Below are 15564 nucleotides of genomic sequence, written 5' to 3'. Positions count from 1 at the left end.
TGCATGTGCATGTACATGCATAGGACTGATTAGTCATTCGTTAGACCACATATGTCCCAGCCTTGTCTCACTGAAAGAGGACTGACATCATGGCTGCTTTGGCTTTAAGCAGCAAACTGTTGATTCAGGGAATAAACATATTTATAGGGCTATTTTTATTTAAAAACAAAACACAAACAAAAAACTGAATCATATGAAGGCTTATTTTTATTTTTTTATTTTAGATGATCATTACTTGGTAGCAAAATATGAAAAATCTGTCCAGTTTGTCAAAGTCTCATTTATTAACACTAGACTTGTTGTCATTATGTTCATTTTATTTCCATTATTTAACCAGATTAAAACCCCACTAAGATCAAGATTTCATTACCTGTGCAAAAAGTCTACAAACACCTACTATATGTGTCTTGGGTTTGTCTGTTTAAGAACAAAACCTTAAAAGTCAGTGGGCAACATTTGGATAAAACAATACTATTTCTATTTTACTTTTCTCATTAAGGACTTTTACTTCCACTGATGTAATACGTTTCTTTTGTTTCCTATCTTCTTATTGGCTTTTGTACAGTAATTGTTTCTTTGCAACTGTTGCATCATGAAAGCCTGATTCACAAAGTCTACTCCTAATAAAGGAAAATGTGTCTCCACTAATGTGTGCTCCAATCTGAGCTGCTGTTTCTGATTTCTGTGGCTGGAACTTTTCCTTTGCAAAAAAAAGGAACAAATGGTCTTCCTTTCAGCATTTGCAAAATAGTCTCCAATATGTCTCAAAACCTTCACAGGGGATCTCAGTTTTCTTGTCTAAGTCGCAGAGGTTCACACTCTTGTTGCCTGAGTTTTGAAACTGTGCGTAACATTTGTGCAACAAGTTTTCTCTCAGTATAGTCAGTTGTTGCGGGCATCTTCAACCCGTCTCAAGAATGCAAAAGTTGTATTTTGAAGCTGTCTTTGGACAAAAGGCATCCTAGGCAAATCCAGTAGATTAAATCATAAACATGGGAGTGGCTGCCGAGGCAAGTATGAGGGCAGGGTTGGTAAAGAAGGAGGTGTGCATGGCCTAGAATACAGTTTTACAAGCCATGCAAACCAAAATAAGCCATGGTTTTTAACAAACTGTCTGGTCTAAATGCAGCCACACGACTCGCTGGTCTCTGTCACAAACACTCTGCCTATTTTTATGCAGTTTTCTTTCAGTTTTGAGTTACCGACTTGTCTCAAACAATCGCAGCCCAGTGAGATGCTACCTTATTAGATAATACCAGCTGACTTTCCCCCCTTGCAGCTGAGTGACTTTTTCCCTTGATGGAAATTACTGTAGTTACTAACTGAGATGTTTGCAATTTTTAGAAGAAATGCCTCAACACAATGTAGCTGATGGTCTCATTAAAGAAGCAATTCTGTCTGTTAACTTTTGACATGGCACTTCTTTAACTGAATGAGAGTTATTCCAACTTCAGCTGGAATTCATCAGGCATTCACTCTGATGCTGTTTTCATTTAAAACCTCTCAAATACAGTGCCTGTGATCGCAATAAGAGAAGAAATATCAACTCCGAGCTCAGAGTTGCTTAACTGTCAAAAAGCAGAGTGAAAGGCAGTTTTTTTTTAGTTTTTTTTTTACCAGAAGCAGTTTGATCAAACGTGTGGAAGCCGTAATGTTCCAGCAATCACCACATTACAGAAGCAGTCTTATCAAAGGTCCCTGACTTAAAAAACATGGGTAGAGAACTTTAAAGTTATTATTTCTGCTACTGAACATAACAGTGACTTGATCCCATTTAACAGTTTCAGCCAAACTGTTTATAATTCCCTGGTGGAATAATCGTGTTGATATGACCTGCTCAGATCAGTTGTTCAGTTTCCACATATATACAGTTGTACTTGTCTGAAAAGGGGACATGAATAGAGCGCTGTTTACTGATGTGAGCCGTCTGATGCTCTTAGTCCTGCTCGTCCTCCCTTCCTCTTCCAGCTCGCACTGACTGAATGAAGACGAATGAGTTGTCTGCAGTTTGTGGTGAAAATGAAATGGTAAAGAAAATGTCCAAACAACATAACTGACTGCTTTTGGATCAAAATAATAATAATAATAAAATATTGAGAAAGAAGAAATGGGAGATTAACACATTCTTATTTTTCTCTTTTAAGTTGATTTCCAGTGGCAAAAAAAAGGTTGATAAAAAAGAAGAGAGCAGCGTTTTTCCAACTCCGAGTCCACCTTTCTTCTTTTTACTTGTCACTTTGGATGACAGAACAAATCCAGAGAGGCAGTAAGAAGCTGATGAAGGAGGGATTAGAGGAGATTGCGTCCCCTTCATGCTCTCGTCTTTTCTGTTTTGTCACTGTATGACATGATGGGAAGGAAAACAAGAAGAAAAAGTCAAAGGAAAAATGATTGTAGGAGGACTGAAGTATTTTTTTTTACAGTTTGAAAGTGTTATTTAGGAAAAGAAACTAGAGGGCTTTAGGATTAGAGAATAAAAAAGATGTTTTTTTTAATAATTGAAATTCTGAAAGACTTAAAATCACAACATAGAGGATGAAGAATTTAACGGTAAAGATGTTTTTAAGTAATTTAATACGTTCACAAACTTGGCTAATGTTGAAAAACTGCTTTGAATTGCTTCTTGCTTTAATTTTGTGACACAACTTAACCACCGATGATTGATTCTGATTCTCTGCTCTGCACTGAAGCAGTTCCTCAACGTCAGTTTACTGTCATAAAGAAGAGTTGGATTTAATCAAGATAAATGTGTATTTTTGTGTGATGACACAAATAAACCATCAATATGCTAATGAATGTAATTAATTATGTGTTTTGCACTTTGGCCTTACAGGTTTATTGCTAATTTCTTATAATTTATGGCTCTAGATGAAGCAAATGTTCAAGAAAAGATCAACACTTTTGGCCTTTTTTCTGAGTCTTTTTTTTTCCTTTCTGTCCCCTCACAGCTGATGTTCATCATGTCCTGCTGACGCCGCCATCTCAACTCGCCGCCCTCCTTTCTGCTAGAGGTTTCCTCCAAAATGGCCCCGACCGACTGGCTGTGGTGGCCTCTGTTGTTGCTGTTGAGGCTGACGCTCCTTCTCACTTCCTGTTTTGTGTCCGAGTCGGTCTCAACAACATCCTTCCCGAAAGACCTGGAGCCGCTCAATGTGGTCAACTCAGAACGTGAGTGGGTCGGTTTGATTCCAAGTTGGTTCTGTCGATGAGCGTAACGAGTGATCTGCTTTCTGTTGTGTTTATCTTTAATGTCAGATGTGTTTCTGCTCTTTATATGATCACATTTTAAAGTGAAAAAGGAAATTATTCATTTTACTTGATAAGTATTTTTCTTTGTTTGTTTTACTTTTGTTACAGTTGACTAAATTTATTTATTTTTTCCATTGTCATTTTTTGTTCTTTAATTTTTTTTTTTGTTTATTTAGGCCGTTTTTAGGCTGTTTTTAGGTAGCCTTTAGGACAATTTGTTTGGAGCAAAGGGGTCATGTGAAGAAAAATTTCTAAATATTTGTTTTCAGAGTCGTATCAGTATCCAGGATTTCAGGGTTTGCTTCAGGACAACGACACTTTGCGACTGGGACTAGATTTTCAGAGAATGTTACGGATCAATCATATGCTGTACATTGCAGCCAGGTCAGGACACACACACACACACACACACATGCAGAAATTAGAATAAAAATACAAAAACAATGGTCATTATCTTAAAAAACATGATTTAATAGTAAAGTTTCCATTACTATGCAGACAGAGGTGCATATAAACTATTTAAACTTATTTTAAATCAATTTTCAGCTGTCTGAACTCAGAGCTAAAAAAGTAAATGTAAAATTCCAGTTATTTTCTGCTTTTAAATCTTCATACTTGGGAAGTATTTGCTTTTTTTCCTTTGACACCCAAGTAGCTAATTAAACTTTTTCTTTAAATTTTGGTCTCAGACAACTTAGGACATACTTTTTAATATTTTCAATTAGTCGGGAGAATTTTTATTAGTTTTTCCATAGTGAAAAACATTAAATTTCCTTTCATGATTTTATGTTATAAAAAATTAAAACTCAACTTCTTTAAATTTTGTTATCAAAGATTTTCCTTTGGAGTTTGTTTGGCCTTTTGCTTTTGATTCCTTAATTCTACACAGAGTCTGCCTCAGGGTTTGAAAACCCTCCTGACAAGGTAACACACTGAAAGCCAAAATCAGGCATCAAATAATCAAAAATGAGGTGAAAGCCAAAATCAGCATCAATGCAAAGTGCGACTACTAATAAAGACGCCACCATTAACACCAACAGAACAAAAGACAATATTAAACTTGACTCAACCAAACACAAATGGAAACAGCTACACAAGTATGAAGAAGCACATTCACCAGAATCCAATAAATCTTCAGAGATGTGAATCTGCACGGTTACCCTGACTCTGTGCTTTGAACTCCTCAGGGATCATGTGTTTGCTGTGAACCTGACGACGGCTTCAGAAGAGTTTGTCCCGCAGCTGGTGAGTAAATTTATACGATAAACAGTTTATTTTTGGATGTGCTGCTTCCAGAGAGCACAAAAATGTTTGTGTGGTGTGTTTTGAATGTAAAAAAACAAAAAAAAAACAGACTTTGTGGAATCAGAGTTTGGCTCTCAGCCCTAGAGCTGCTGCCTGCTGCTCTTTGAGCTCTGAACTTGTTGAGCAGCTATATTTAAAAATAATTTTAAAGAAAAAAGCTGGTTGAATGCTTTGGAAGGAGCAACGTTTTGGTTTTATTGTGTAAATTACTATGGGGCAATTTCCCACTCCTCGGTTGTGGTTATTTATCGCTCACTGTCACATCAAGTGGGCGATCATGTAACTGCCCGGGACTTTTATCAGCCTCATCAAACACAAAAACAGTTTATAATTCAGTCGTTTTTACAGACACTGAGCTTAAATATTTTGTGATAGTAGCCGAGTCATTTCCAGCACATACTCCGAGCACCTACTGATCTCGGTGCAGCTTCACTCTGAGATTTCATCTTGTACTAGAATGTTTCTTTTAAAGCTTGTAAAGCAACAACAAAACTGATGGCTGACAACGCAGCGAAAGAACCTTTTTATTTTTCGCACAATAGATCCATTAAGTATGAGGGCGGCTAAACAAAACTATAGTGGCTTGTAATATTTGAGGCAGCACAAAGGACACGTTTCCTTTGATCTCCACACCTCCTTCTCATCAAAGGAAGAAGGTTACAGGGTGGCTTCTGACAGTAATAGGCCTCCCGGTGTATTGTAGGACGGTGGGCTTCCAGCCGCTCTTTGATGCGAGCTGTTATCCTCGTTATCAATGATTCAACCCCAGTCGAACGTCTGAGAACTGCATCGCTTCCTGCTTCATCTCTGCCTCTTTATGGATTTTACTTTAAACATCTTACCTTTTTTTCTTTTACTGAAGCATTCAACATTGGTGACCATATTTTATCTACTTTAAAAGATGTTTCCAGTGGGGCTTTTTTTTCTTCTGCACGTTAATGGAAACAATAATCGCTTCACTTATGGTAACATCGTCTGGAAAAAAAGCTACAGCAACAAAGTGAATCATGTCTTCGGAAATTGGCTTTCTGTCTGTCTACACATGTTGACAGTATTTGCTTATCTGAAATTGGTAATTACATAAGCTCCAATCATTTGTAATGCAAAAAACAAAGAAATTAGTCAACTTTTCTTTGAATATTAAAACTGCCTTCAAACTACTAGCTGCTGCCGCGGTCACAAAATATTGAGCATTGAAGAGGAAGACTTAAATCTTGTATATATCAAGATTTAAGAGTATATCTCTTAAGTCTGGTCTTGGTATTACATATTATATTACAGAATTAAGTGCATTTTCTTTGGTTTTTGTTTGCATTGAAAGTTGGGGACTGCTGATGTAAAAGTAAGATGCAGAATTTAAAGAATTTAAGCATCATTTACAAACTGTTTTACAGCAAAGTCTGAGACATAGATAAACTTGTCCACACCAAGCAGCCCTCACAAAGTTAAAGAGAAGGTGACCCAAGCACAGATCCGTGTTATCAAGACATAACTGCTGGATTCCAGACTCCAGTGACCTCCTATCCACCCTTCAGACTGGAACAAGCAGGGGAGATTACAGAGCAGTGTAATTCTGACAGGTCACTACAAAGGAGTGTCTCTGTCCCCTGGGTATTGAAGTTTCTGTTCAAGAAAATTCACCCATGTTTGGTCACCACTGTTGATCAATCATCCAGTGTCAACAACTCAGATTCATTCATTCATAGCAATCTTTGGAGATGTTTCCAACTTTCCATCATTACAGTTTCCTCTGCAGCTGTATCATTTTTTGAGTTATTTATTAAAATAATTTCCTAAACAGAAAGAATTCCAGTCAACCTCTCAGGAAGGATTTCTTTGTGAACAGAAATCTCCAGCGCAGATAACAGATTTGTGGTGCAACTTTTCTCTCTGCGTCTGCCAACATTTATCTGAGCTGTAGCCTCAACAGCTGCTCGCTGATTGACCTGAAGTGTTTGTTCAAACAGCTCTTCAGTCAGACATGACTCATCTTCCTCCTCACCTGTGTGTTTGCGCGCTTTTCTAATCAACGCTCTTTACCAGACGTCTCAAGGAAAATTACGCTCTCCTCCACTTTGGCCCTGTGTTTCAGAAGCTGACATGGAAGTCCACAGACGTCAGCAAGTGCACGGTCAGAGGAAAGAACAGCGTAAGTTTATTCTCCAAACCCTACTTGATTCTTTGTCTTCTCTCTCTTCATCTAATTTTTTTTTAATATTCCCTTAGTGGAAATAATTTTTCACTTCAGTCACATATGTGTTTCAGGATGAGTGCTACAACTACGTGAAAGTGCTGGTGCCTCGAAACGATGAGACTCTTTTTGCCTGTGGTACCAATGCTTTCAACCCAACCTGTCGAAACTACAAGGTAACATTAAATCACTGGTTAATGCAATCCAGATACATGTTCTCAACACGGCAGTGTAATGGCTTAGTATTTCTCTTCTTCTTCTGTAAAAGGTCATTTGGCGAACCCCATGGGTTGTTCCTACACATTTTACTCGTTCAGTGAGAGGTCTTTTCCAGCTCGATATGTATTGACAGTTTCCCGGCTGCAGTGGTGGGAAATAACTGCTGGCTGTTTGAAGGTCTTCAAAAGTATTGGATTTTCAGGAAGGCAATCTGAAGCCTTAATAACTCTTTAATTGTATTTGTTTTCGCCCCTTTTATTTAGCTAAAACTAAATTACTTATGAGACGATGGATTCCAAAGGAAAGACAAACAGGAATGAAACACAAAATATTATTAAAGATTAAAGATGTTTCCAGCTGGATTGGTTTCTCACATAAAGAAGTATACAAGTAGACTTTGTTTTTCTGTTCCTTGTGTATTAATCATCTTAGCACAGTTTATGTGGTAAGTATGTGAAATTCAATATAAATTGGTTTAAATTGGCTCAAGGTGTTTTAGCTGGTTTTACTCTATTTTTCACATGAATAGAAAGTTCCTTTAGGACCCTTATGTTTGGTTGAGTATTTTGTTTACCACTGAACTACTCACATGTTCGAACATCTTCATCCCTCAGCCCACTTCAGGCAGCCAGACTTTTGATATAAAATTAGCCACTAATTGATGAAGAGTTTGGTAAAGCTCCAAACATTTATGCAACATTCAGACTACATTACAGAAACATAATAAATAACATTCTGGCTGTTGTGGCATTATAAACCGTTCAAATCACAAAAATAACCACTTTACATATGTCTTTTCTATTTTGTTTTGTTGGATTTTAATTAAATTATAATTACAAATATGTTTAAAAAGCAGTTATTACAAAAATCAGGCTCAGATTAACAAAAAACTAGATGTTTTTTTATTTTAAATGTTAGTAAGAATTCTGTGTATTAGATCAGCATTTAATGTGGTAAAAATAGATTGAGAATATAAATTTGACATCCCTCTTTAAAAAGGACAACATACTGTTATCAAGCTGTCAGGTGGGTTCATAGTTACTCTGTGCTGTTAAATAAAGACTTTACCTGATATGTATTTGCATGTATTATTTAATAAAATGTTAGATATGTGCAAGCATTCATGTAATTGCGACACTTCTAATGTTGCTGCATTTTATCTGCCAGGCTGATGACTGTAAATAAGTCTGAGGAGAAGACTTCCTCTTAAATTAGTTTGTCCTTGGATTACCTGCTGGTTTTATTGCCATTTTTTTGGTTTTTACAAGGCTGTTTGTAGACTGGTGAAGTGACATTTTTTTCTTCTTTTAAGTCTTTATCTTCTCAGCTCTTGACTTCCTGTACCCTTTTTGCCCTGTCTTCATATAATAAGCAGGGATATTGTCTCAAGGACGAGATGACTTTGATTCTGACAGTGTCCCCTCTGTCATAATTGGATGCCTGGTCTCAATAAAACACCACCTTCATAAATCCCACAACCTCAGGTGTCACTCCGGCGCTGTGTTTCTTTTTTCCCTGCTCTGCAGTGGTTCTGATAGTTTGATTGGCAGCTGGTGACCCTGTTTAGCAAAAACTTCTTATGCTTGGAAATCTCCGGTGGTGGGAAAAACAACACGTTTGCCAGAAGATGAGGAGCTTTCCTTTCTGTTTTTGAAGAGTTTGGATCTAAAAGCAGACACGTAGCTCTTGGAGAAACATTGATGCCTGGTCTTACTTTGTTTTCAAGGTGCAATATACACCACAATCGTCTTGAACTTTTCAGAGAGCAGAGCAGAAGTTTTTATTTTTATTTTGTTCATTTTATTTTATTTATCAGTGCTAAACTGCTACATAAGTCATCTAAGTGAACTTTAAATAGTGAGATCAGACATTTAATCAGGGATTTGATTTATACAAGTTAGCATTTTAGTATGAGAATGTTGTACACAAAACCTCCTTGTTTCTGCTTGTTTTCAATCTATTTTGATGTAAGTAATTCATAAACCAATCCCCAGGCTGCTGTTTTCAGGATGGGAATTTCTTAAACGAAATATGAAAACATTAGGGTTCCTTTAACGGGCCACCAAATCATTTTAAACGGTCTTGTCTTGTGTGTAAAACCCCTGCTGAGGGGCTTTAAATCAACTTCCTTGTCTGTTAAACATAACAGCAACAGAAGGCCAGTAATACTGCAGGAAAAAAAAAATATATATATATATATAAAATATTATTATTATTAGGGAAACGGAGCCTCGTCCTGTTTCACAGTGAAGGTGGAACAGATGAGGGCAACTTGGCTATTTTCTGAATTAAAAACAGCAAACTAGGCTGGCAGAAAGGTCAGCGAGTTCCACACTTGCAGCTCGAAAGAGATTCAGCTTCCCAGGGGAGAATCTAGCAGACAGGTGTATTTATGAGGCTTCTCAGAAGGCTAAACTCCCTGTTAGAGATTCAGCTAACATACTCAGAAAACAGTGCCATCGCCACAGCTGCAGGGACGAGGGAGGAGTTCTATCGGCTCGGCGAGAACAATATCAGCCGCATAATTAACTGCAATAAAACTGAAATAAAACGGCGGTGAAATATTATCAGAGCTCTATCAGCTCGGCAGCATAATTAACTGAAATAAAACTGTCAACACATTATCAAAATGTTAGCTGAGCTTTTCTTTCAACAGCAACTATTTTCAGATAAAAGCTTTTATTACTGCAATACTTACTGTTTTTTTTATTATATTGTTAAATGGAGTACAGTCATAAAAGGATCAGTTTTGTCATGCGGGGCAAACTATGATCTCTTGTTTTAAAATTGGTCTGTTTGTACTTTCAGCATCATCCTCAGTATATTATTAAAGCAACAAGCCCAACAAGTGTGAAATATTAGCTCAGCTACAATAAAATACTCCCATTTGACAAGCCATTAGCTTTGCTCTGTAACTGATGTCACTCTTGGTAAGGTACTAACTATCGATACTATTTAAAGGTGAATATCACTTCAAAAATGACCAGATTACCCTATTATGTCGCATTTGCAGATTAGCAGCGTTATTATGGAAATAAAGCTGTGAAAATTAGTGAACATTCTTCAAAAATGCTTGAGCTCATTAACATTGTTGAATAAACTTCTACTGAGTGATCGGAAGTGTTTAAAACTCCAAAAACCTTTTGCCTTCCTCTTTTATTTGTTTTGTTTTAGTTGTTTGTCGTGTTTATAATAAGACATTTTTCTCCTGTTATTCTCAGATGACGTCTCTGGAGCTGGTTGGGGAGGAAGTGGTGGGTCAGGCTCGATGTCCGTTTGAGTCCAGTCAGTCCAACGTTGGCTTGTTTGCTGGTGAGAGAGCAGATCCCTATTATTGATATTGCTATAACTCTTTAATAATAAAAAAAACAACTTTCTGGAAATTACACCAAAAAAATATGCATCCAGAGACCAATAACCAGTGCAGTAAAAGTGGATATTTTATTGAATTTCATCTTCCTTTTAGGCTGTGAAAGAATTTTCATAGATTAAAGTCTGTATTAAAATTTTAAGATAATTTTGAAAGTAATTTCTTAAATTGAGTTTCTTTAAAGAGGAGTGCAGTTTGAAGAGTTGTGTTGTGTTCAGGAGGAGATTTCTATTCAGCCACCATGACAGACTTCCTCGCCAGCGACGCCGTCATCTACAGAAGTCTGGGGGAAGGCCGACCCGTCCTCAGGACTGTCAAATATGACTCCAAGTGGCTCCGAGGTATGTCCCACAGTCGAGTTTATTGATGGCCTTGTGACTGGAAATACATTTAGTGTTTGTTTTTAAAAAACTTTGTCACGTTTGCAGTTCACATCATTCAGAAAATTGCAGCTTTTGTCAAACCAAGAAGCATTAAGTATCTGATGCTTGATTTAATTACTAAGTCTTAGTTTTTATTGGATTTAGTTTTATCACTAGAAAGATCTTTGAAGAAGATTTAGTTGTTTTTATCAGAATAAACTACATTAGCTGCATTAGTAACTGCCTGATGTCCTTGATGCAGACATCAGCAGATGTTCTTTCCTTTTGTCCTCTCAGGCTTCGACAGCCGGCACCGTGATGTAAACTCACTGAAATTAAAGCTAGAGCTCAGCGATTTTAATGCAGATATATATATTTTTTTCCATTTATATTACGCATAAATAGGAGAAAATTGTCAAATGGTCTGTATTGTCTGTCAGTTTTTTATCTTGCAAAAGCAGCAAGTTTAAATACCTTTATGTAAATGTAGCCATCAGAAGATTCCTACTTTTTGTCGGCCTTTAACAGGTCTTTCTTGAGTTTCAAATGAAGCATTTTTAAGGTATAAAGTGATCCTTTTAACTTAAGCTAAATGTATTTTTTGGCACAAATAATTAATCAGTTATGAATTACCTTAGAAAGTTAACAAAACACTTAAAAAGTTTGTTGCGCTATAAAACAAATGTTAACTGAGTATAATTCTCTCATATGTGAGCATCGAGCCACCATGCAGTTCTGCACGATTCTGAAACCTGTTCAACGTTTCTAAGAGAAAATGTAATCACCGACGCCATCTTGCACACCACATTCTGATCTTTTAGAACAGGTCGCCATTTAACGAAGCTAATGAAGCTCATCGTTATTCTGAAACTTCTGCTCTCTGGGTTGAAGGAAATAATTTGGGGAAAGGCAAACTCTCAGTAACAGAAAACTAAAAGCATGTGAAACAAGGTTTTCCCTCCTTATAACCGCAAGAATGTTTTAAAAAGCACAGACCGAAGGTGAAAAGTTGGAGGGAAAGAAAAGAGTTTTACCTTGAAACTTAAGAAAATAGCTGATTGTTATCCCTTTCTCTCTGCAGAGCCTCACTTCCTGCACGCCATCGACTATGGTAACTACGTCTACTTTTTCCTGAGTGAGATCGCAGTGGAATATACAGCCCTGGGCAAGGTAGGTGTGTGTGTGTGTGTGTGTGTGAGTGAGAACCTCTTTACCACAGTAAAGTAGTTACTGAGCCAGAACAAGAACTAAACTCCATGTACACTTGTTTAAAATGTTTTTTAAACAATAGTCTTGTAGCTGTATGACTGCAGTGATGATCAAGTAAAGGATTACTTTCTAAAAACCTTTTAAAGACTTGATACTGTTCATGTGGTTGGCTGAAAGTTTTTACTGGTTTCAAAAATGTAGCAGATATTTTTCCTTTGCCTTTGCACTTTAAAAAGACTCTTCATTTGCATGCTCACAGGTTGTATTTTCTCGAGTCGCCCGAGTCTGTAAGAACGATAACGGAGGATCTCCTCGGGTTCTGGACAGATACTGGACTTCTTTCCTAAAAGTGAGTTTCCTAAACGTGAAACTCGTGAAAGAAATAAACTGAACTGAGTAACTAAACTGGATCAACTCTTTATTCTCTCTGTGTCCAGTCTTCCTGTAGAACAACATAAGTTTCAGTAGAAGCAGTTTGATTCATAGGAAAGCCATTTTGCCATTGGTCAAGATAATCTGCAGCAGCTACACCTGAGCATATTCAGCCAATTAAAATTTAGTGTATCTGTAGGGATCACAGGGTTGTAACACTTCACAACATGCCTTTGTTTCAATGCACTTCTTGAGACGGGTGCTTTTTTCGCACAACACAAGCAAACACTTAAATAATAATAATGTTTTACTTATTTTCTTTAATAATTAAATGTTTTTAATCACTAGTAGCTTGCATTGACTTTTAACCATCACAGATACGAGCAGGAAGCTGTGTAATAAAACAAAAGAAAACAGTTTTATCACTCAAGTGTTTCTAATTAAATGGATAGGAACCCTAAGTTATTCCTACTGTTCACTATCAGACACACCCTACATAAGCATTAACCCACAATTCTTCACATTTTGTCACTTTTCATTAGCCAAACAAACAAATCGTCTCCTTAAATCGGCCTTCGGCTGCTCCGATCTTTAATACTCTGCACTGACTGCAGCCAGCTGAAAACTCTGATTGGTTAGTTTCTTTTTTAATGTATCAGGACTCCTCGGAGTGTTTAACCATCTTTAAACAAACCCTGCTTGTGTGTGTTCAGGCACGATTGAATTGTTCAGTTCCTGGAGACTCCTTCTTCTACTTTGACGTTCTTCAGTCTCTCACCAATGTGCTGCAGATCAATCAGAGACCTGCGGTTATCGGAGTCTTCACCACTCAGGCCAACAGGTAACGTCTAAAGCTTGTAATAGGTGTTCATACGCTGATATCTGTGATGAATGCTCGGGCATTTTTAGTTTGAGGGAAGTTATTTATTTGCTTCTTTTTTTTTTTATAGAAGCGGCATCTTTAGATAAATCTTTGTGTTTAGATGTTTCATCATAATCTGTGTATTAGGAAAAAATATAGTTGAAGCAACAATTACATATGAATTAAGGAGGCTCAAATGATGATTGTAGTTCAGAAATATTTTAGCATGGATATTTTTCTTTTTCCTTCCCAGAAAAAATATTTTAATAAAGAAGACATTTGATTTTTAAAGTGGTATTTTACCAAGCATGAAAGAATAATACAGACTATAAGATGTTATTTTGGGTGAAAAATAGCATGTAAATAAAAAGAAATATTTAAAATGTGGGAACATTTATTTTAAATGGAGGTTTTTGGTTGTGGTTGAGAAGCAAAGCCATTTCTTTCAGTCGGGGACATTTATGGAAATGAGGACATCATTTAAAAACCGAGCACGTGGTGTACAGGTTCTTACTCTTGGGACTTAGTTTAAGATTTCATGTTGGAAGTGGGTCCATGCTAAAATTTGGGTCAGGGATAATAAAATGTCAAAGAGGGTCTTCACATGTAGAGATTTACATAATATGCAAAATGGAAATAGAAATTTGGTGAGTTCTCTATTCCCTTATTTTTCAATAATCTCCCATTTCTCATTTTATTTCATTATTTCTTTCTTTCCTCAAAGCGCTTGTATTTTTTTTCTTTTAGTAAACTGACCTCTTTAGTTGCTTCTCAGTGTGTTAAGATTGTGTTGATTCGATGGTAAAGGGGTCTGTCCTCGCTATAAAAGTCTCTAGTGTACCATCGGTCTTCATTTGAACTGTTTGGATTACATAAGAGTTGAATTTGATAAATAGGTTGTGTTTTAAAACTGTAGACAGATTTATGGCCTTTATGATGGATTTTTGTAAAATACTAAGTAAAACAAAAACAATTAAGATCAAGGCAGAAGTTTGGACCAGTCAGTGTTTTATTCTGACGGATATCATCAGGATTCAGATATGAATCTTTAATGGCTACAAAATAGGTTAGCATATATACCTCACCAGAATCACTTTTTTACTAAATAATGGATGTTCCTACTTGTTTTGCTTGAAGTTAAACCCCCTTGTAGTATTTTTCTGGGATGATTTGTTGAATATATTCTTTTTTAGATCTTAATTTTCACAGATTTTAGTTGCAGCTTTGAGAGTTTTTTCCAACATGTCTAATGTTTTTTTAAGCTGTCTTTGACTCACAAAGTCTCAGCATTCATTTTTATTATCAAACTTTCCAGCAGAATGGTTTTGACTCTTTATTTCTTACTCTCTGTGTCCTTTCAGTATCCCAGGCTCAGCAGTGTGTGCCTTCTACATGGACGACATTGAGAAAGTTTTCAATGGAAAGTTCAAAGAACAGAGAACCAGTGACTCATCCTGGACTCCCGTACCAGACGAGAGTGTTCCCAGACCGAGGTGAGACGGTAATCTAAATAAATCCAGGTTTACATGAACTTGGCCTATTTAGACCTGTGCTGCAGTTTTGAAGCAGATCAGTTATAAGTGTTTGTTTTTACCTCCAGGCCCGGTACTTGTGCAGGTGACGGTCAAGCTTCAGATTACAAATCTTCGGTACAGTTTCCCGATGAGATGCTGACCTTCATCAAGTCATATCCCCTGATGGATGAAGCTGTACCCTCAGTCAACGACCGGCCCTGCTTCACCCGGACCTCCAGCAGGTATTATACAGCACATTCTCACTGGTTGTAACGTGCTTGTTGAGATTGATTCAAACTTTAAGATTCAAAGTATACAAGCAGAAAAATTAAATATTAAACTTTACAGTATCATCAATTAAAGCTATCACTCTACTAGTTTGGGGCCACAAGACTTCCTCTTTTCTCTGCTGGCTGTATCATTACGTTTGCACATAGTGCTGCAGAAATATTTCGGTGAAAAAAAGAGCCTTTTAAAGTCTTTCAGAAAATACAAGAAAAGCAGATATGCCTCAGTGCATGATCCAAGTCATTAAAAGTTGCCAGGTTATGCATGCAGACTGCAACCATTGAGATTGTCGTTTTCTGGCAAAAAGATAATTTAGAAAAATGTAACACCTACTGTAAACGGTGTAGGAAAAGGAGTCTGCTGCTTAAGATAAGCACCATATTCAGAAGCTTACACCTACATTGAACATCTAACAGAAAGTGTCTTTACCTTGAAGGTTTTTTAAGCCAACGTTTGCATCTACAGGTGTGAATTAATTTTGAATTCCAGTCAAATTTAACGTTAAAGCGCAGTATGTACCGTATAGTTCCCAATGAGCAAAATGATTTAGTTTTATTTCACCAAGATAACTATTAAATCAAATACCTCTGAAAGTCTGGGACAATACAGAATGAATTCTAAAA

The 15564-nt window shown here is 36.8% G+C and overlaps 1 protein-coding gene across 5 annotated transcripts in view; it reads left to right on the top strand.

Annotated features, from left to right (window-relative positions):
• Positions 1 to 15564, top strand: part of LOC108243952 (semaphorin-6D) — a 141154-nt gene that overhangs the window by 84272 nt on the left and 41318 nt on the right. For all 5 annotated transcript variants that reach the window (XM_037975694.1, XM_017429723.3, XM_017429725.3 and 2 more), the window contains 12 exons: positions 2949 to 3168; positions 3519 to 3633; positions 4437 to 4494; positions 6647 to 6703; positions 6820 to 6921; positions 10186 to 10276; positions 10553 to 10675; positions 11778 to 11866; positions 12165 to 12254; positions 12991 to 13118; positions 14501 to 14632; positions 14740 to 14895. In XM_037975694.1, the coding sequence (XP_037831622.1) occupies positions 3024 to 3168; positions 3519 to 3633; positions 4437 to 4494; positions 6647 to 6703; positions 6820 to 6921; positions 10186 to 10276; positions 10553 to 10675; positions 11778 to 11866; positions 12165 to 12254; positions 12991 to 13118; positions 14501 to 14632; positions 14740 to 14895 (1286 nt within the window). In that variant the 5' untranslated portion in view covers positions 2949 to 3023. The remainder of the gene's footprint in view (positions 1 to 2948; positions 3169 to 3518; positions 3634 to 4436; positions 4495 to 6646; positions 6704 to 6819; positions 6922 to 10185; positions 10277 to 10552; positions 10676 to 11777; positions 11867 to 12164; positions 12255 to 12990; positions 13119 to 14500; positions 14633 to 14739; positions 14896 to 15564) is intronic.

Source organism: Kryptolebias marmoratus, linkage group LG5 (genome assembly GCF_001649575.2).
Source record: "Kryptolebias marmoratus isolate JLee-2015 linkage group LG5, ASM164957v2, whole genome shotgun sequence".
NCBI lineage: Eukaryota > Metazoa > Chordata > Actinopteri > Cyprinodontiformes > Rivulidae > Kryptolebias > Kryptolebias marmoratus.
The sequence above is the reverse complement of the archived record's forward strand: the minus strand, read 5'-3'. Positions and strand labels throughout refer to the sequence as shown.